This window comes from Hippocampus comes, unplaced genomic scaffold, assembly GCF_001891065.2.
Source record: "Hippocampus comes isolate QL1 unplaced genomic scaffold, H_comes_QL1_v1.1 scaffold132, whole genome shotgun sequence".
Classification (NCBI taxonomy): Eukaryota; Metazoa; Chordata; class Actinopteri; order Syngnathiformes; family Syngnathidae; genus Hippocampus; species Hippocampus comes.
The window spans coordinates 5,151,678-5,174,482 of record NW_017805467.1 but is presented as its reverse complement, the minus strand read 5'-3'; the positions used below and the strand labels follow the sequence as shown (position 1 = coordinate 5,174,482).

General features: G+C 41.6%; 1 protein-coding gene and 1 long non-coding RNA gene across 2 annotated transcripts in view; one reads left to right on the top strand and one right to left on the bottom strand.

Annotated features, from left to right (window-relative positions):
* The window catches only part of LOC109519100 (dolichyl pyrophosphate Man9GlcNAc2 alpha-1,3-glucosyltransferase-like), an 18,523-nt gene extending 14,130 nt beyond the window's left edge, over positions 1–4,393 (top strand). The window contains exon 8 of the mRNA XM_019875429.1: positions 4,040–4,393. Within this exon, the coding sequence (XP_019730988.1) occupies positions 4,040–4,237 (198 nt within the window). The 3' untranslated portion in view covers positions 4,238–4,393. The remainder of the gene's footprint in view (positions 1–4,039) is intronic.
* A 1,424-nt stretch (positions 4,394–5,817) lies between these two features.
* LOC109519099 (uncharacterized) lies at positions 5,818–9,729 on the bottom strand. The gene is made up of 3 exons (XR_002168881.1): positions 9,719–9,729; positions 7,741–7,745; positions 5,818–5,923 (listed from the first exon to the last, which is right to left on the bottom strand). It is a non-coding gene; the product is annotated as an uncharacterized LOC109519099 (long non-coding RNA).
* Between the last annotated feature and the right edge of the window lie 13,076 nt (positions 9,730–22,805).

Genomic DNA, 22,805 nt, shown 5'->3' with positions numbered 1-22,805 from the left:
TTTTCACTTGAAAGAATAGTGGCGATCTTGGGATTTTTTTCTGTTCAATTTTCAAACTGTGTAAATTTAATACACTTCATCTTCAGCATGTTTAGTGCCACTTTTGTAAGTAACCACGCCCCCGTACAGGCCACGCCCCGTACAGGCCACGCCCCTTCCGCTTTTTTCATCACTCGCCATTGCCATGTATGAATGTAAAATCACTACCAGTACATACAAAAAAAACCCAATAATTTACAGAAAAATTAATGATTTGAACAAATCACTATTACACTGTTGAATATTATATGACAATTATTTGTTGTAAACGACAGAGCAACAAGGGCGGAACATGCAGTCACATTTTCTGCTTGTGAAGCTTGCTTGTGTTTCCCGCTGACATTTTAACAATTGATTTGCGCTTGTGACGACAACGTGCATCGAACAGTGACGTCATCCCTCAGTGTCACACTTTTCAGCCAAGCAAAACAATGAAGGTCCTATGACCGTAAATGAGCCACCTAAAAAGATGAGTCGTCCTTAGACGGTAGGTCAACTCCAATGCAAGAGTGTACTCCCAAGTATTCGTTCACTATGCTTACATTGTATGAACAACGAATGAAGGTTAATTCATGGTAATTGCCTCACAATCCCGTTTGGGGATCGCGTGTTCCACAACTAGACATTTACGCTGCACTGCTGGAGGAGCATGGATGGAAACAACGTTGCACATATCATTACAATAAGATGTGTACAACGGTGTACATTCCTTGAAAAGTTTTTGACCGCATATTTTGAATATTAGGGCTGGGTGATATGACTGAAAAGTATTTCACATTATATTAGTATTCCATATTGATCGATATACTGTCTGTTTATTTATTTTAAATAATGACCCAGAGGAAAAAAAGGTGAATTTATGTCATTTTATTTTAACATTGAGTACTTCATCTTTAATAAGAAGCCAACGCAACTATGGAAAAGTCGAATAAACTGGTCAATTTAAAGATTAAATGAACGCCTTTGTACAAATAATGTGCTTAGTGGGCCTGGGCAACATGGCTGAACAAGTTTCCACAGTATAAGTATTTTATGATTTCAAGAAGTCAACAAAAATATTAGCAATGGGGATTTGGTGTGATGCAGCGCATGTGTTTCACACAACTGCAAACAATAACCCTAGTGTTTTGATGCATAACCTCATCACTGCGGGGGATAAGGATGTACAGCTAGTAGGTTTAGTAATTCTATCCGAATGAGACGATAAATGTTCATCAAGAAAGATTCCATGCTACTGTTAGCTGTGCTTTTCAGGCAATGAAAACATCTCCCAAACCAATGATCATGAATTGTTTCTGTAAGTTTCGCACCACACGGTGTGACTGCAGGGCCAGGCCCATCGCAAAAGGGGCACCGGTAGAGTGTCGGAGATTAAGAGAAAGTGTCTTTTTATAGCGTGTGTCATTAACACACGTTAGCCTAGATGTATTTATTTACACAAGCAGCATAAATAGCGAGCACCAGTGACAGCGATAGGGTTTCATAGGTTTGGGCTGACAGGGTGGGCGCAAGCACGAGGTGTTTCCTCGATCGTACTCGCTGATTTATCTTCGGGTCATAAAGCTTAAATAGACATAGAAGTGATGTCACTCTCACCATCAGCTGTTTGCATCTCTGGTGGCAAATTTAATTACTGCTTGGTTTGATAAATCACAGTCACATTACAACAGTTAGTTTTTAGCCAGAGGTGCCAGGCCATTTTTTTTCTTTTGGGAGGGCGGTTGGGGTTACATTGGAAATACTTTCTTCATGGGAACATCACATATATCTGTGTGGAGATTAAATGGCATAAACCTTGTAACGTACGACAAACAGAGATGTGCAGCAATATTCATAAAAGCACGATGCATCTAAGAATCGGAAATTACTCCCACCCCGAATTGCACAAATGTGACTAAGCAGCCCACTTACTTCATGCAAATGATCTTAATTCTATGTTTAAAAACACGACAGTGTCCTTTTAAACTATCCCCGGGGATCACATTTTTTTAAAAGGCAGTCATGTGATTCAACACGGAATAATATCATAAACTTCTTTTCCATGTCAATTAATCTCGGCTCACATTTTATGACCAAATTCTGCAGAATTCCACGTTCACATACGTGACAAAGTTCACTTACTTTTTCTTGCAATGGTATAAAGCTACTGACGATGCATAGGAAAGCAAAAAAAAATAAAAAAACATGAGATCAAAGGTACTGCCTGAAGAGCTTCAAGATAGTATTGATATTTTGATCTAGTTTGACCTTATGTTTCCAAGAGGGAAGTGGCCTTTATAATTAATGGAATTGGTAGAAACATTCACCCTTGAGCTCGCTGGTGACTGAAAACCCAGCAGTCATTTTGGCTGGCTTCCATAGATTCTTTGAAGATATCAGCCGGGAAGTTCTGGATTAGTACCAAGTTGTCTCAAACATCAGTCCGATCATTTAGAAATGATCGCAATCACTGTGCAGCAGGATTTGTTATTTTTTTGTTGTATCCTTGTCACAAAGACGTTTCTGAAATCTTCAGGCAATTCCTTGAACCGCATTGCTTGATTTTTGCTTTAATATGCTGTGTCAGCTGTGGGGCCTTGGGTTGTTGTCGATTCTCTGTTTGCAAGTTGCAAGTTCCTCTGTGCCCAATTGTGTTTAGATTCTCGCCCCTTCCACCTAAAATTGCAACTCGGAGTCCAGGAAAATGGTCAAGTAGCGATGAGGATGAACTGTTTAGAGCAGAGGTACCCAACCAGTAGATCGCAATCGACCGGTAGCACGCGAACTGGTCCCAAGTCGATCGCGGGAGTCTAGGGGAAAATAGATAAAAAAAAAAAAAAAAGATGTGTGCGTGTTATTAATATTCTATATTTTTGTGTTAGTGCATACTGCACCCGAAGCATCCTCTCAGTTTCACTTTCACAAAAATAGCATTTAAAAAAATAAAATAATCTAACAAAGCAGGTCCTTTAACCTACGGCGGCGCGTGACCTGCATCACTGGAAGTTGTTAGCGGTCAGCAGTGTGCACTTGCAGACTTTTAATTTTTATTCTTCCCATTCAAAGTTTGTTTTATGTACAATGGCACTGGCATAGAATGGGAATCTTAAGTGCCACTAGAAAAAAATTAAAACGATACACGTGAGCTACGAGAGTGACGTTGTTGCACTGGAGACGCTGCCAAAGTGTGTCCCGTGCTGCCGCGACAGGTCTCGACTAAGGTAGGTACTGATTCCTTTTTACAAACTTACAAGCTCTTGTGTCTACTTTATTGTTGTGTTTCGTTCGTTTCAGGGCCGTTATGGCTGTTGCTTATCATGGCATGCGTGTGTAAGTGCGTGCACGTGTGGCAGCAGGTCGATCGCGGGAGGTCGGTTGCTTGAAAAGTCGATCTTCTGTCAAAAAAGGTTGGGCACCCCTGGTTTAGAGCAATTCGATGCCCGATAGCGAGCAGGCATCATGGGTTCAACTCCCTCACGATGACCAACATATGTGGCCTGGGATTGGCGACCAATTCAGGAAGTTGTCTGCCGTTCCTTTCTGAAGTTAGGATCGGCTCAAGCTCCCCGTGACCCTGAATAGGATAAGCCAGGGGAAATCGCTCGATAATGTCTATTCCTTGAACACACGAGACTTCAATTCATGACGTGTCACAGATGAATATTGTCACATAGTGTAGGTCCCCAGCATCTGTGAAATCAAAGTGATTAAACTCAAATCAAGTGTTAGAATAAAATACTCGGCTGAATGAATCTTTGTGAAACCCTGCTCCACTCCTGCTAGAATTACGGCCTCTGCCTTGCATCACTGCCGAGGACGAAGATGGTCCAGAAAAAAATGGACCAGCTTTTGAAAACTGTTTTAGATTTGGAAATAACTACTTGGCTTTGTCTCTCAAATGCAGGTTTCTAAGAAATACACAATTTCAAGACTATAAGATAGTCTGGAAATCCACTGTAGTTTTGAAATGTTTTTGTCATCTCTTCCCTCACTAATGAGAACCCCTCTTTTTGCCTTCCAGTTCTATATCAGCCTCTCGGCCATGGCCTGTTTGAGCATCGCCAGCGTTGCTATCCCGCCTCCGCCTCATTTGCCCGACTTGTTTCCTGTGCTCGTCTCTACTTTTTCTTTCGTTCATTTCTTGGGGACATTTCTGTACTTCAACGTCGTCCAATTCAGTCCACCGCCAAGCAAAAAAGGCCAGAAGAAGAACAAATAAATCTTGTACACACAAAGGTTATCCCAGCTGTCTTCAGGCAGTAGGCGGGGGACACCCTGAACTGGTTGCCAGCCAATCGCAAATACACACACACACACACACACACACACGTTTTTATATACTATTCTTGTACAAGCCCTTAATTGACCATCTTGGGAAAACACAAATCCCATTCAAATTCATTGAAATGTAGCAGTCCAACCGCTTTGCATTCCAGCTAGGAGTGGATCTCTGATTTGTTCCTTCAAGGCAATTTTCAAGTAACATTTTAACATTCCTGTCTGTCATAAACTGTTTATATAAAGAGGGGATGCCTGTAAGATGCATTTTCCACAATTTCATACAGTGAAGGATTACATGTCTGTGGCATGCTTTTTGTCAAACTACTCCGAGGATCAAGAATTACAGACATTTTCAAAACTCTCTTGCCATTGTGAAATTGGCTTGTTTTTGGGTCCGATTGCTCACGTGCGATGCGCCAGCATTCATCCCACCTCACAAACTGCTGTGTCAAGGGTGAATCCAAATTTTATTCAACCAAAACTTAATGTGAAAGTGGCTATGTTTCTTTTTAGTTTTACATTTTTAATCGGTAGGTAGGCAGAAACCCAACACTTTGTGCATAAACATGAATGCCACAAGTAGATTGAAACATCCATCCATTATCTGAAGCGCTTTATCCCTACAAAGGTCACGGGCATGCTGGAGCCTATCCCAGCTGTACACCCTGAACTGGTTGCCAGCCAATCGCAGGGCACACGTAGACGAACAACCATTCACACTCGCACATTTAGAGCCTCCAATCAATTTACCATGCATGTTTTGGGAATTTGGGAGGCAAACTGGAGTACCTGGAAAAAGCCCACGGAGGCACTGGAGGAACACCATACAGGAAGGGCGTGCCCGGAATCCAGCCCTGGACCTCTGCACTGTGTGGCAAATGTGCTAACCAGTCGACCACCGTGCCTCCCATTTATGAAACATGATGATGATTGTTTTTATATATTCAGATTGAGTTAGAAATGACGAAAATGCCCTTTTTTTTTAAAGCCACGGTCGCTGGCTCATTCTCAATTGTTTTTTTTTTGTTTGTTTTTTGTTAAATCCACCTCCATTGTGACACCACAAGATCGCCACTGCTGACGGAGGGGACTGATTAATGTGTGCAGGATTCGGGTTAGTGTGGATGTGTTGTTTCAAACCTGGACAGGTAGTTGTCGTGGATGGATGTTGATAGCATGGGACCTTTAAAAAAATGTACATGCATGACCCCTTCAAGAAATGAAAATGATGAAATATTAATACAGTAGTCGTAATAATAATAAAGGCAGAATGGGTTGAGCCCGCGACCCTCATGAGGATAAGTGGATCAGGTCATGGATGGATGGATAATGTGTTGAACTGTATTGCAGGTTCACTTCTCAGCAATTTTTTTATTTTGTGTGATTGTTTTTGTACATTACTAGTATAAAAAAAGAAATTGTTTCTGTGTTATCACAAAACACAAGAAAAGATTTACCACTACAAAGACCAGGCCGTTGACTTTTGAGGCTCACCCAAGTTAATGAGCAGAATGAGAATAGTGAGCTGGATTTCATGTCACTTGTCTCCTGGCAATTGTATCCAATACTTTGCAAAGCTGTTCGTTTTGGTGAAATTGCCTTTTCCTTGGAATTAACTCGTCATCTGAATGGATGGTGCCAAGTACTTTTTTCTTTTTTAGACTGCATATTTTTTTTACATACTATGCAAGTGATTTTGTACAGATGTATTTTTATCAGAAAACAAAATAAAGTTCCCTGCAACCCTAAGTGAACACCAGCCCTGTATTTCCTTCTTAAATTAGACAATTCCGAGCAATGATATCAACAAATTCATTTTCCTCGACCACGACTGAGTATTGGGAAGCGACAGAGCCAGTAATTAGACACAAATGACATCGCCGAAGGGTTTTACTCAACAATATTAAACATTTATTTCAAGCCCTTGTTACCACTAAAGGCCGCCTTACAAGACATGGACATTTTACACAAAACCAACGACAGGACAGGCCCCTAAAAGAGATGATGGAAGGTGACAGTGGATAATGCTATAAACTTGAAATACCACAGCAAAAACGGAACATGCAATTTCGCTCTCTCTCCAATCTTTCTCCGAGTTAATGACATGGGCATAAAAAAACCCATTACAACTATAAATGTTAGCAGGTCAGTGAGAGGTGTTGGAGCATCAGAGGCTCTGAGCCGCTGGCCAATAAAGGGCAGCCCAAGTTTGGATTTGCTTTGTTCTTGCTTTGAAATGATGGGGACAAAATCGGATCCATTTAATAACTTGTATACATGCTTGTTTGGGAAATGACTAGCTCAGATTTATGCGGTTGACATGAAATCAAAGAGACACACTGACTGGTTTTGCTTTTCCTCTTTTTCCTCATCGAATGAGCTCCCAATGAACATCTGGAAAAGTATGCTTTAAATGGCTCCCTTTTGATTCACACGGGTCATGAATATGATGCCATCTTTGTGAAGGCACGAGTTTACCGTGACTATGAGGAGTGTCATCAGACTTAGTTGACATGCCTGAGCTCTCAAATGGGGAAAAGTAGATTCCACTCCCTATATTCTATCTTGAGAGAAAAGGATATCTACTTCAATGTCTGCACATTTTTTTTTTTTTTTTTGTCACATCATTTTTGTGGACATTCCAACACAAATGGATCTTACCATCGTGCTTTTCTTTTTATGTTGACATTTTTATAGCTTAGCACACAGCGCAACAGTACCGGACATGGTGTCATTATTTCTTTTTCTTGTTCTTCGTCGGTTTCATGGTGGTTGGCAAACACCTTTTGGTGGATCGCCGCCACCTTGTGAAATGGAGTGTGGGTCTGGATAATCCTAATCGATCACAATCTCCTATTTAACCCTATTCTGTCCAAAATAAAAATCGAAATTTAAAACTTAACTCACTGGAACTTCTCCACAAAAGCCGCTTTCTAACTCGTTGGCTCTTTAATCACTTGTTGTCTTGCCTGACTATGACACAAGATTTTAATACATTTCGTTTTCGTTTGTTTATTGAACATAAAACATATACAGTAATAATTTGACAGAAAGTAAGGTAAGTAAAATAGTAAAAAGGAAAGAGAATCAGTCATCATTCAACACATTATTATGTTCAAGGGAGTAGGAAGAAGTAAAAAAATTATCTAGTCCTACCCCATGTTATGTGTTTATATATAAATAGATCATTTTTATATCAATCAAAAAAGAAAGAAAGTAAGAAAAAAGAAGTCTCCATTAAGGCTCATGCTTTACCCTTAACGGTGATATTTTTACAACTTTTGGTTTCTATCGGGATTTTATACACACATTTTATACACACCCTGGCACTCTTGTGTCAATTTTCTCTTGTATTCATAATGGATATTGCAGTACCTTTCTCTCTTTATCAACTTAATTTTGATTTATTATTATCTTTAATTAATGTTTAGAATTTATCACCTTAACTCTGATTGATGTAGGTTGTTTGTACTATTTTTTTGAATTTGTTTTTGAACTCAGCAAGCGATTTACTCATTTTCAGGTCCGTTTCGAAATTATTCCACAGATTAACACCTTTGACAGATACACTTCTTTGCTTGATGTTTGTTCTTGTTTTGAGTTTTTTGAATAAGTTGCCACCTCTTAATTCATAGCAGCTTTCTCAAATTTCGAAAAACTTCAGAATGTTTTGGCAGAGCAGGTTATTGTGTGCTTGTACATTAATTGGGCGATTTTAAAGTCAACCAGGTCATAAAATTTCATCGTTATTTAATTTGATAAATAGTGGATTTGTGGGTTCCGTATATTTTGATCTATTAATAATTCGAATTGCTTTTTTTTTGTAGTTTTAGAATAGGGAGTGTGTTTGTTTTACAGGCATTTCCCCATATTTCCACACAGTAGGTCATATATGGTAATAACAATGAAGAGTATAATGTGTACAAAGATCTCTTATTTAGCACATCCTTGGTTCTCTTACACACTACATGTGTAAGAGAATAATAATTTAGAAAACTTACACATTACATGTGTAGTGTGTAAGTTTTCTAAATTATGTATCTTTTCTGAAAGTCTTATTCCGATGTCAAATAGACCCCTTTCCATTCTACGTCATCATATCATTGGTGCAAAAGAACAGTAGATGTACATTGTTTGGCTGGGAAGATTGAAGTGGAAAGGGGTTCTAGTTTTTCTTAATTCCAATAGAAAAAAGCAGGCGCCTGTGGCTGCAGACTTTTCAACATACATACTGGGCCGAGGACATCAACAGGGAGGCCTGCGTTCGCGGTGCTCATTTCATTTCTGGTAAGTTATCACGCCCATTTGATTTAACGTCTATGTTTTGAAACTTGGAGTAAGCCGTCGGAGAATTGTGGCATAATGGCCAAGGTTTGTTTGTTACTACTGCAGCTTTGAGCTTCCATGCACACTCGCCACAAGTAACCAAAGCGCTTCATTAGCATTATAGTTTTTTGATGTTTATCTTGGGAGTTTTCCCCTGGACCTTAGCAACATCAAAATGACTAACTGCTGGTGTTCGTCTTATGAGCAGGTATGAGAAAATTAACTAATTTCCGACATTTTTCATGGGGGCGTATGCGGAGTGATCACGTCGCGCAGATCTGTTTTGCGCTCCTCTCAGAAAACCACACTGATTTGTTAAGAATGTGTTTGCCCCGTCTATTTTTAGATTTCATGTACAGTGGAATCTCCCATCGCCTCGTTTTCAGTTTGATGGTTTTCATGCAATATTTTAGTTTAGCGGACACCTGGCGGGACAACTCACCTTTGACCATCCAATAAGCGTTGAAAGCTACCTTGCTTTCTTATGTTGACGTGTCACACATCATTTGGACATGCAGACATTTCATCAAATTTCTTCGATGCAGAAGAAAATGATACAGTGCCAAAATTTGTCAGCTAACCTTGAATAGGGGGAAAGGCAAGGGGTAAGGCAGCCGTCCGTTGGCAGCGATGGTGTGAGAATCTGGTAGCCTAGCAAACAACGTCAGATGGGAGTAAAACTCTCAAAACATAAAACTGTGAATCTAAATTGTGATTTCTTATGGTCTGTAAATTTCCACGTCACATACTTGTAAGCATCCAGTGGCTCGCAGTTTCTCTCTCGAGTAAACACTGGGTGTCTCCACTAAGTACAGATGAATATATGGCCATGGATTAGACATCGGGCCACTTTGAAACATCCTCCCCACACCCTTAGTCTGCTTGTGTACACGTTCTCAAATGCCGCACGTTTGCACCAACAATGTGCACGCATTCCGATGACACCACCTTTTTTGACAAACACGGAAAGGGGTCGATCGCTTCACTACATTCCTCAGACCACCAAGGCACATTCCTCCTCCTCCGTTTTGGCTTGGTATTAGGAATGGCAGCCTCTGCAGCAGTAATTCTCTTCCCTGTGACGTCTTGATACAAGGACTCAATACTGAAGAGTTTTTTCAACACAAAGTAGCCCTCTTTGGCTCCTCTCTGAAAATATCCCCCAGTCAACTTTAGCCAAAACCTACTGACCAACCCTTAGATTACATCCCCTAACCAGTCTGTATTTGCCTCGTGGGCCATACTTAGCCCACCTCTGTTTTAGCTGCAACCCCCCTCACCCCCAAAAAAAAACAAAAAACACAAGCACCGACAATGCAATTATGGTACACTTCCCAGACATTGTATCAACATTGTACTTTTAAACAGGTGTCCATACATCCATCCATTTTCCAATCCGCTTATCCTCACAAAGGTCGCGGGCGGTGCTGGAGCCTCTCAGCTGTCTTCGGGCTGTAGGCAAGGGACACCCTGAACCGGTTGCCAGCCAATCGCAGGGCACACAGCGACAAACAACCATCCGCACTCACACTCACACCTAGGGACAATTTGGAGTGTTCAATCAGCCTGCCATGCATGTTTTTGGAATGTGGGAGGAAACCGAAGGACCCAGAGAAAACCCACGCAGGCACGGGGAGAACATGCAAAGTCCACTCACGGAGGCCGGAGCTGGAATTGAACCCGGCACCTCTGCACTGTGACCACCGGGCCGCCCTTAAACAGGTGTATTATCGGTAATTTCACATATTTATTGCATTGGCATGAAACATCCTGAAAGGTGTTTCTACTCACGTGATTCCCTGATAAATGTTTGGAATGATCTCCTCGTGCGATGGATCGTGTGAACCAAACATAGTTTTGCTTTTAACTTTGAGAACAGAAAACAATGTAATCTAACGAAAAGCACATGTTCAAACACATAAATCCCATGAAAATAGAATTTATGTGTGAAGCGATAAATCCCTAATGTGAAATGAACAGCAAAATGGAAGAAATTAGCAAGTGAGGCTTGAGATTCCATTCGGGAGGAGCAACAGGGAAGCTTTTGAAATCTACTTGATGCAAGCAGCAAATCATCTTGTGACTGTCACATTCAACATTTAGTCCCCGATTATGTGTCAAAAGTCAATATTTGTTCCCACAGTGAGAAATAAGGTCAACCACGACTGCCTTGCAAATCATTTCGGATTAGAAGATGGTACATTGAGTACTTCCTGTATTCTCCCAAGTGAAACTTTGCACTCACAGGAGATCAAGGAAGCATTCATGAGAAACTTGGGGCCACTTACACTTATCAGGCCGACACTCTCGGTGGCCATTTGCAAGTGTGTTGGAAATCTGTACGACACTCCTGAGGGGCCTGAATGAAAACATTAGTTATGTTTACAGTTGTGCCGGCTTTGTCCTTCACGTGGCCTCTAAGGGCGATAAAGTGAGAGTTACACGATCCACCTTAGGCAGAAATAGGAAATGTTGGTGCGAATCGCAGCTGTTGCTTGGGTCGACTTGTGCGGCGAGAGGCCTCGGCCTTCCCAGGCACCGCCAAATAAAGAGACTACTGTGTCGTAAAACTGCCAACCCCCCTTCGCTTACGCCCCGGACCCAATCCCGTCACACACACACACTTTTACTTTTCCAAGGTGTGAAACTGCAGAGGTGGGCAGGATCGCAACAGCTTGAGCCACAGATGAGACGACAGTTGCTGATGGCAAGAACATTATTTGCGCAAAGTTGCTGGATTGGGGTTCTTGTGTGCAATCAAAATGTGTCAGTTGCCTGGCAGAGGACGGACGCGGCATACATGACGGATGATTCGCGGCTAAACATCGCAGACGCACCTTGGGCAAACGAATGACGGCATCCGAGACGTCTCGCCTGCGCGACTGACAGCGCACATTCGACATCCGCCTCCAGTTTTACCTGAGCGGGTTCATACGCCCGGCGCTTCACGGGAGGTGAAGAGCAATTCCGTGAGCTGTCAGCAGCCGAGATGACTCGCAAAACAAAATCCTGGGGAATATGAGAGAAGAAAACATGATCGTAACCCTTCTGGCACCCACTCATATTCCAAACTCTACACTAACTGTCAAGTTGGAATATTTGGCAAGTATCAGTTCAACATGAGAACCGTTTTCAATATGCCACAGAAATTCACTCACACAGTAACATGAAGAGATGATTATTAGACCTTAGTACACAAGTTTACAAATTCTTTGGCACTACCCATTCTTATGGCACCTTAATAAAAGAAATTTAAAAAAACAAACATTTGGATATTGTGCTCCAATGTAAGACAAGGTGCTGCAAAAGTAGACATTAAATTTGAATTGGATGGGACAAATTCTCTCCGAATGTGCTTCAATCAAAAGCAGGTTGGAGTTGAACATTATATGTGATGAATGTTGCCCACTCTGCATCCATTGCTGCCTGCTCATCCAAGACGGGATCCCTTCCCAACGTTTCCCAAAGTGTGTTTTCACTGGGTTTTTCCTTGGCCAGATGAGGGGTTTAGACCAGAGGAGGCTGTCAATTCTGTCAACTGTGGGCTTGTGACGCACCTTTGACTTTTTTCTGATTCAAGGTTATAGCAGGGATAGACAAATGCTGGAAAGGACCACAATCTTTTTTTTTTTTTTTTTTTAAATCACTGCTCCTAATGACGGGGATTTGAAATCTTCAAGGAATATTCCCATTGCTAATGACATGACAAAATATGGAGGTTGAAATATGATTGGACAATTTTTTTTTTTTAAATACCTCCATAAATGCCCACTGGAAGTAGTGCAATTAAGAGAAACACTCGGAAATGAAGAGAATAGACTGTTGGCAAAAGATTGCGACCAGTCCAGGATTTTCGCCGCTGTTTGGCCTGAGTCAGCAGAGATAAACTCCAGCACACACTCGAACCAAATGAGGATGTGCTCGATTGAATTCTAAACTTCTGTTTGTACACCAGATTTGTAATGGAATAGAGTAATGTTGCCCGGGGGTTGGGGGGGTTCACACCTGGAGGTCATTGTGAAGGTTGTTGGACTTAACATGGCGAGTTCACCTTATTGTTCTTGAGAGTACAAACTGAAGGAAAGCAACGAGGCCGTCTTGTAGTTGCAGCCAAAAAGTTCACTCATTTTGTCTACATTCCTGTAAAGGGGAAGTCAAATCAAAAATGTTCTTCGCAATAATACTTGCCCCCACACGGTATTGTGATTAATATTGCATTTGTAGAACCTAAATGAAGCAGCAAAGATGGTTGAAAATGGGTAATCTACCCATTTCAACCATCTCAGGGGGCGGCCATTTTGTTTCTGTCACCTGAAAATGACATCACAGTGCCCTCGGGCTCATCTTGCAAACGTCACATGACCAAACCCAGAAAACGGGTGAGCCGTGATGGTTGTAACTGAATGTTTGGCTTGACTTCCCCTTTAAGACAATATGCCCGACCATATCCCTCGGTAAGATTCAGCACACAGCAGACCAGCGGTTCTCAAAGTATGGTAGTTCCCTGGAGAAGTACACAAAACAATCGCTGCCTGTTGGGTGTTGTTCAGTTGTTCAGTTTAATACTGAATCTTTTTGAATCTTTAAAGAACTGTTTGTTTTTAAGGTATGGTTTTTGCGATTGGCTGTCAACCAGTTTATATATTCCCTCCCACAATGTTACTGTTCAAACTGTGAATAATGTTACTTTGGATAATCAGACTATTGTAATATTGAATAATAAAAACTCATTCAAGGCAGATTTTGTACAATAATATACCGAAATGTGACGGTGTGCCTAATGTTGTGGCCAATGAGTACATTTTGCACCATTGCTAGAAAACAAAATGCCACTCAACTAAATCAAATCCCTGCCTGAAAAGATTGCACACTATGCAATCCGGAGCACCGATCGAAGTTGGTTGTATATTGCAGCAAAACAGCCCAATATACAACTCTCTCTTTAATTACGGCCGCGTGTTCAATCAGAAAGCATAAAACTCCCAGTGGACAAGTGGCATGTGTCCATGAAGCCTCCGAGGATTGATGCGCCTGCGTTCCAGCACTTCCTGAGCTGGCAGCCCACGACACGGCAAAAAGTGATTGGTTTTTATGACATCTTAAGGAGTCCTCTTTGTAAGACAGCCCACTACTGCTTTCATACAAATCTTTCCCTCCGTGGCCCCATCTACAGACTGATCAATTTTTACACTGCTGAGCCGCCTCCTTTTCGCCCATTTTGTCATAGTCAGATTTCATATTTTGAAGGATCTTTTCTTTTACAGGGAAAAATGTCAATAAACTTGCACAACCATCCTGCTCTTATTTAGTGTTTAATTGTAACTAAAAGCTTCGGGCACATTTAATTTGTTTCTGCAGTTATCAGAACTGTTTAAATGTTATCTATTTTTATGTGACAACGAAAATATATTGTGACGTGCTGCATTGATTTAGAACATAACCATGTCTCCATACGAAGAGGAGGCACCGAATTTATGAATCCTTTGCACAACTCCTTTAATTGAATTTTCCAAATCTCACGGCACACACAAATAATCAATAGCTGCTGCTGTGTGGGACTTGCCTCAGAATTATTAGGGCTGTGCTTTTTTTCCATTTTGTAGTCATCAGCAGATACAGGCACGGTGGGTATTTGTAATGCAGGAACAATACCTGAAGGATTTATGCCTGCTCAAAGTCTTATTGTTTGCTGAAAGTGACTTTTTCAGAATGCTCGCTGAGACTTCTGTTCACATCAAAGAATGGCTGTAAGCACTGCTACCACTGCATCCCTTCGGATTTGTCGAATGGGGTCTAAATATTTTCATGGATTTACTTGACTGCCAAGACAGTGTGCGTTGTAGCCTGAAGTTGAGCCTTTTTCTTTTTCCACAATCAAACTGGAATAGTTTCCAGCAGCAGGACCCTCATGATGCCTGCTCAATCTCGACCCCAAAATACAAAAGAGTAACTTTTACAATGGTGTTGACTATTCCAAGCAGATTGTGCCTCTTATTCATAGATGTCAGTTCATGGCTTGGCACAAAATCAAATTCGACTCCGCCATTTGGTAAACTGTAAATTCGTTACACTCTTCATGTCGAAGAGCCACGAGCCGAAGCGAACTGAATGAGTCTCTTCTTAAAGAAATGTAAAAATTAGGCCTTCGGGCTAATGTTGCTAGGTCTAAATCGAGCGGGACACAACTTGCATTCAGCATAGCTGCTAAGAAGTGACATGATATCATTTTGTCTAAAATTGTTCTCCATCACAAAGAGAGAGAACAACAGTTTGAAAATGTCGTTTGGATCCTCCAAACAAGGTTGAGTCTACGAAGAAAAGGGTTGTTTCTGTTGATCTACTAATCAAGCGCTGTTTCACAAAGAAACTGCACCCAGGAAATCTGACGGTCTCCACATATTTCATTTCCAGCATGCCTTTGATTCAGCTTTCTTTAGGTGATTCACCTGACAGTCGGCTAATTTTGCATGGTGATAAACCTCTGCTTAAGCTACATTTTTATGAAGCTCCCACTTTACAGCTTTACACTGGAACAGCTTTTGCACTGATACCATCAGCTGATCGCATCTCAGGATCCGGCAGACACAGGCCAGAACGCTCCAGCAACTTTGAATTATAGTTTGTTTGCTTAAAATGCGCGTTTCAAAAAACAGAAACCCAGTTCCACTTGGATGCTCTCCGCGTTAACATTGTGACGTCTGTTGTTTTAAGGAGGTTCATGCAAAACAGATAAATTTCACAGATTCACCATGTGACAAAAATGTGACATTCCTGGGGTGTGGATTCACAATGCATCATGTATGATTCAGCTCTCTTACTGGAACGAATTAACATAATTTCTAACAACCTTGTCGGAAAACAAGCTTGCCGTCTGACAATCGGCCCTATTCACTTTCCACCATTCACTATTGTAAGATTGGATCACAAGAATTGCTTTGCTGCAGGCATAATATGTGCCTAAAATAATCAAATTAATTCTTTCCCCGGGAAATCTGCTCACTGATGTGTTGGTGTAACCAGAGAAAAATGTTGTTTTTCTCCAAAGGTCGTAGAAAACATAATTGTCTTGCTCAAACAAGCATCCACTGATGTGACTAACGGCAAATGCCAAAGATGCGGCGAGAGGTAGTAGCGAGGGGGAAGTCCTTGGGAAATCGAATGCGCCTTGTGACTCCGTCTGTGTTCAGGCTGATCCTGAAATCAAGTGGGTACATGGAACAAAATGTTTGAACTGATCTGAGACCCGGCTCAAACATCACGGTCACTGATGGGAGCAGCGCGGTCGCCTAACCGTTAGCACGGCTCACAAATCTGAGGCTCGGGGTTCAAATCGAAGCCCGGGTTTTCCTGTGCGCCATTTGTATGTTCTCCTTGTGCTTGCGTGGATTTTCTTCAGCCATTCCAGCTTGCTCCCATGTTTGAATTGTATTAAAGGCTCTGAATAAGAGGGTCACCAAACTTTTCCAAACTGAGAGAGCTACTGCTTTGGTACTGGTTCATGCAAAGGGCTACCAGTTGGATGCACACTTCTGAAATAAAGGCATTCAAATTACCTTCAATTATATGCTATTATTAATAATTAATCATGATCATGTTAATTTCTCACAATGATCTACAATGATTTAACAGGATAGGAAACAAATCAATATGAAGTTTTTTTTTTTTTTTTTTCCCACTCCTGGCATGGAAGAACAAACTGAGTCCAGTCCCAGCAGGTATCTGCTTGCAGTCAAACACAGGGCAATTCGGGTTGTTTGTGAATACAGTAATCCCTCGTTTATCGCGGGGGTTACGTTCCAAAAAGAACCAGTGATAGGTGAAATCCGTGAAGGAGTGAGCTTTATTTTTTACAGTTATGATACAATACTGAACTATGTATACCTGTATTTCAGGCCCAAGCACCAAAAAAAACAAACGTTTTCAACAAATAACTATAATAGTTTTTGGAAATACTGTACTGTTGACAAGCGGCGCCCCCGACGCGTTCTGATTGAAAGAGTTAAAAGCATTAAAAAAAAAAACTGCACTAAAAAAATCTGTTAAACTGCGAAGCCGTGGAAGGTGAACCGCGTTAGAGCGAGGGATCACCGTAATCCAAAACAAACTGTTGTGTCCATGAATGTGAGGACGACGACTTGTGTGCCACCTGCCTTTATTCCAACTGCCAAAACAGGTGAAAGCAGTCACTTAACTTATACGTGGCGATACTGCTGTCACATTTAATGTGCTATATTTAACACTCCGGACCCCCTTATGGAACCTGGACAATTTCCCAACTAATAAAAACAAAACCCACACAAAACAAGGGCTGAGCAAAACCAGATAAACCGCCAGTTTACCTGCTTAGCCTTGTGGGTTATTCTGCCACGCAACGAGCTAAGCACTTGTTAAGATCTGAACATTAAAAGTCAGTAACGTAATTGTCCAAATAATGAGGCCAAAGGCGGTTACAAGCTGGACGGGGTTCTGGTTCCTTGGGCGCAGCTGGTTCACCTTGTTCTTGAAGATGCCTTACCAATGTTCACAGTCCTTGTCAAAGTGGTCAAGATCCGCTACAGCGCCTCCATTCATGTGTGCTGGTGATGCCACTCTCCTGCGGTAGCTGGCATGCCAACGTGGCTCTTCAGCCTGACAAAAGGTGGCCAGTCTTGGAACCGTCCAGAATGAGGTCAATTTGCGTGAGCGGCTGACCCAATCTGATACAGTCAGTGCGGGTTGCTTCACTCGGCGCTAATCATCAAAACACTGCTTCATATTCTGCTGCAGATCTGCAACCCTGCTGCCCCGGGGAGGGTGCCAATGCATGAAGTTGGTTGGAGGGGAAGCATGTCCCAGCATGACAGTGGCTGGGGAGGCTTTAGTTGTTGCGTGTGGTGTTGCTCTGTAGTGCAACAAACTTCACTCTCGTGCAGAGGAGAAAGGAAGGCCATCCACCAGGTGAGCTCTCAATCCATTTTTCAGAGTTTGGTTAAACCTCTCCACATGATACAAAGATACAAAGCGATTCTGAAATGTTTTATTCCTCTCCCCTTTGTGAAAGCTGCAAAGTCTGCTGAGATGACCTGAGGTCCTTTACCGGCCGTGATAACATAAGGCACACCCCAACGAGCAAACAGGGAGGACACGACTTCCGTGATGACTTTTGTCGTGACTGACCCAGCAGGCAGCACCTCGGGCCACTTGGAGTGTAGGTCATACGCCACCAGGAGGAAAATATCCACCTGGTTTGAGTACTGGGGCTGGTCGGTCATGCCAAGGACTGCTGAGGAGGAGGTGAAGTTTGACCAGTTTTCCCACCGGTGAGGCACACTGTACAGTCCTTGACAATAGATTCCACATCACTGTCAATGCCTGGCCATGAGACCAGGCCCCTGCAGCCTTCTTTACCCTCACAGGTGTCCCTCGTGGACCATGGTTAGAATGTGGGGCCTCAAGGTATATGGGTCCACAGTACAAAGCCCCCGAGCAACAAATGTAGGGCTTTGGAAGTCAAAATGAGTGAGTACTGACAAAGAGGGGTGCTGTGTTTTGAGTCGGCGGATGGCAGCTCAGCATGCCGGGCACCAAGGGGTGTCCTGATTCAGGAGGGCACGCAGTAATGCGATAGTATCAGACATGTTGGGGAGGAAGCGCAAGTGGAATGCACGATGGACGTTTGTTTTTTTTTTTTGTTTGTTTGTTTTTTTGTTTTTTTTTAATAATCCTACATGTCATGTTGTAATATGATCACACAGCACTACATTGCCACAGCAAGGAGTCACAGGGTCCTCTCGCACATGGAGAGAACATGCATCTTAGACAAACATATTCATTTTACTCCGGGAAAGTTTAGTCGAGGCCCCAGTTTGAAAGCTGAAAGCTTAAATTCAACAGGTTGTCTCTCTCCCTCTTACAAAAACAATCCTGCAAATAATGCTAATTTTGAATAAATGTACCTGTAATCTGATTAGCTGGGGTTTCTTTCTAAAACCTTCATGAATTACGAACAGAACAGAATTGTGTCCTGAATATCCAACGCCGGTACATGGATTCCGTTACTCCCCAAGTCTTATAAATACATGAATTGTTTGACTTTTCTAAGGCAAAGACATCCTTTTGCAACGGTCTCAATATGAGGCACTGAGACATCTGCTCCAAAACCAATGGGACAGACCATGAGGCATTTGAAAAAAGCAATACACAAGAACATTTGACAAAATGAAAAATAGGAAGCTGAAATGCTTTGCCTCTGGCTGTGTAACTAATATGTGCTTAACTAACATTTAATGGAGACATACCGGTAATTAACTCACACAAATCGAACTTTTGTTATTATTTACCAAATTGCTCGAGTATGACACACATTTGGATGTAAAACGCCGCCCCCATCGCGAAAAAAAAACATATAATAATCTGTGTTCAAAAGCTGATGAACTCATGAATTGTGCTGTCCCAATTTGCTGGTATCCATGGTCAAAATTGAACTATTATCTGCAGAACGATATCAAAAATAGGATTTTTCATATTCAGACACGTTTTTTTTTTTGTAAAGAGAAGTTCTCTTACTGAGCTGACAGTTTTGGTTGTCAAGCCTCGAGCCCACAGATCTGAATCACGTACTAAAATACAACATGTCACTTTGAAGCTGTGTGATAGGAAGTCTAAGTCATCAGCGTAGTTCATGAATGCGGATAGCACACATTTTGATATTGACAAATAAACAAACCTAATGAAATTCTTGAGGAGAAATGAGCACATAATCCATGCATTGCATTTATTGGGAACGTCAACCTCCACAAAATGCCCACCACATAAGCACATGCTAATGTGTGTAGTATTCGATCATGATCCATACAAAGAGGAGAACAAAAGACCTGAATATGCACTGACGTTCTAAAGGCCATTAAGCACTTTTCCTCTGAGGACGCCGTCATTTTTTTATTTCTTTATTTGATAGGGACAGTGCAGTCAAACATAGTTAAAAACTTGCAGCTGACGTGGTGCATATCGAGTTTATAGCTGGTGCTAATTCTCAACTTAAATCCATAATGCTTGATGAGCAATGAAAATTATGTTATAGTTGAACCGAAAAACAAAGATATGTGCAAGCAAATGGCTCACTGTATTACCTATAGATGCTCGTGGATGTCTGCTATTCGTTGGGGATCATGATTGGACCAGCCCGCGAATAGCAAAAATCTGCATATAATTGACATCCTTTCAAATGCATGGGGGCGGGGGGCACATTTGTTATTTCTTGAACCAAAATGCCCCCAGTCCCCAACAGAAACAACCCCCTCTAAAATACTGAAAAGTATATTTTTTAAATATCCACTGGAGTAATTGGAAAGGTAATACTGTATGCCGTAATAAGCTGAAATGAAAATTTGGCGGTGGAGTGGCTGTCGCCGTCGAGAACGTACTTACTATGTCATACGCTTGCGTAGAACAAGCAGACACACAGCCAAACAAAGACATGCACACATTCGCACACACAGAGCGTGGTGAAATCAAAGTGTGGGACAATATCGTTGCAATCTGTGGGACCAAGTGGTATAAATGAGACGACCAGTTTCCTTTACAGGCCGGGATCAAGAGAAAAAAAGGAGCAGGCTTGGCCAATTGGGAGCCAGGAAGCTAGAGTATCTTGTGAGTGGACGGAATTGTTGACAACTGTGGAACCGTAAACCAAAATAGTATTTAGCAGCCAACACATCTACCGTCACGAGATTGACCAGTGATATTCAACCCTTTTTTTTTCCTGTCGAAGCAGGAGAGCCCTTACCTATGTCCGCTTGAAACAACCCCAGTCTACTCACCTCCGCAAACAAACACACGTGACAGAAGCAGCGCGTCGGGTTATTTCACTTGGGCTAGGCGGGCCCGGGCGGGATTTAAATATTTAAACCCAGGTTGGGTTTAAATATTTGTCAACCGTGGGCATGTGAAGCCCTTTGTGACTCTTTTGTGACATAAAAATAAAGGTGACTTGAAAAATGTTTCTGCTAAAGAATGATTACAGTAACTGGAGCCACCCCCACCACCCCCCATACAAAAAAACCCCATCAGCTACTAATGTACTAAATGTAGCGCAGCTATAGGGTAAACTTTCCATTGGGTGGTTCTGTAATGTATGAGTTAAACAGTATACAAAACCAGAAGAGTTAGATTATGACTGTAAAATGTTTTTTATCTGATTGAATTATCAAAAAAAAAGAATTTTTTTAAAAACCCTGTCTTGCTTAAAAAAATACCACTGATTATAGAATAGAGCTTGTGTTATATGGCTAAGAAGAGGTCGTTCTGGAGAAAGTCTAAAGATGAAGAAGCAGATTAATGAGCTATTTCAAATCAAAAGGGGGATTTTGCCATAAAACCTCAATGGGGCACCAAAGTGCTGACTTCCCAAATATAAATGTGCCCTTTGAGAAGGGAGATGAGAGATATTTTGTGTTTGTTGTATCTCAGACCCACTAAGGAAAGACCCATGAAGCCTTAAATTTCTCATGGTGACAACTCAAAAGTGCAAGTGTGTTTCTGTGGTGGTTTGAATGTACCGGTACATTGTTCATTTTAACTTGAAAGAGATTAACAGAAATGAGTTAAAGTTAGTTGGCTGGTATTCTTTTCCTCGGACCTCCAAGGAAAAGACTACCAGTTTCTGCAAAGATACAGTACAAAAGAAAATTGTATAAAACAATAACAAATATTGTTGAACCCACGTCAACTTTTTGCTTCTTTGATATTCTATGACGAAAAACTATCTCAACGACCGTATTTTTTTTTTCATTTGAAAGATGATTGATCAATTAATTTATCATTTTTACCATTTGATGTCCTAAAACGGTCGAAAAGTTGCTTTCTCTACATATAGCGAGCTCTTGGTGCCTCTTCAGCTCTTCTTTCAGGTGTCTCGATGCAGACAGCGAATGTTCCTGTTCTTTGCTGCCCTCTGTTGGCTACAAAATACACGAAAATGAGAAAATTAGGAATATGTACGTCGCAAGTGGGAATCTATTAAACGCGCGCACGCACACACACACACACACACACACACACACACACACACACACACACACACACACACGCACACTCACATATATATATATACACACACACACACACACACACACACACACACACACACACACACACACACACACAATGCCCTCCTGACAAAACTATTGTGAAAGGAAAAGCCATGTCAGGGGTGACTATTTATGTACTAAAGCCATCATCCCTCCATCGAAAGAGCCAATGATTTGTAAAGGCCTTTCTAATGAGATGAGACATTTCCGCCAATTTGAAAGATTTAAGACCAAAGGACGGTTTTGTCTTTGAACATTTCCTCTAGCTCTTTCCTGGCCTTGATGAATGCATCCAGTGATTGCTCCAATTTGGACCGCAAAGAGTCCAATGTGGTCAAAGCAAAAAGGAAAAGGTGGTAAAACGGTGTGACATCATTTGAGTGCACCTTGTTCCACGTGACTGGCTGGCTGTAAGTTTAGAATTGATAAGAGGCCTAACTGTTACACTAAAAATGCATATTGTCTAATTCTTTGAATTACATAAATTATAGTTGGGTTGCCTGTAACAGGAAATGAATTAAGATGTTGAAGTTGAGGTGCTTATTTTGCTGTATAATGTCTGTCAGGAATTCCAGTCCACGCAAGAATTTTTAGATTCATACAATAAATGATTGGGTTGTAAAAATTAAACAGCATTTTTTTTTCCCATTGATTGATAGCGCTTGTCACCATTACAGTTACAGGTGAGCTGAAGCCTACCCCAGGTGACTTGGGGTCAGAGGTGGGGTGGACCCTGGACTGGTCCCCAGCCAATCGCTGGGCACATATGAGGTGTGTCATCAAAGTTCCAGGACTAGTGGCATGTCACAAATGATATCCTTCAAATCCAAATTCAAACTTCAAATTTTCAGTTGAATTCCTTTAATTCCATGATGAAGGGGGAAACTGATCGTTTGTGTATCAGTATCGGTGTCCATTGTTTTCAACCAAAGATTTCTTTTTCTTCACTTTCTGTTTTTAGATAGGTGATTTAGACCTTTTTTTTTTTTTTTTTTAAGATTCTGGTACTTATGCGTTTTTTTTCAGCACACTGCTATTAATCTGAACACAACAATGGCCATCCATTTTGTAATCCGTTCATCCGCACAAGGGTCGCAGGGCGGGCTGGAGCCT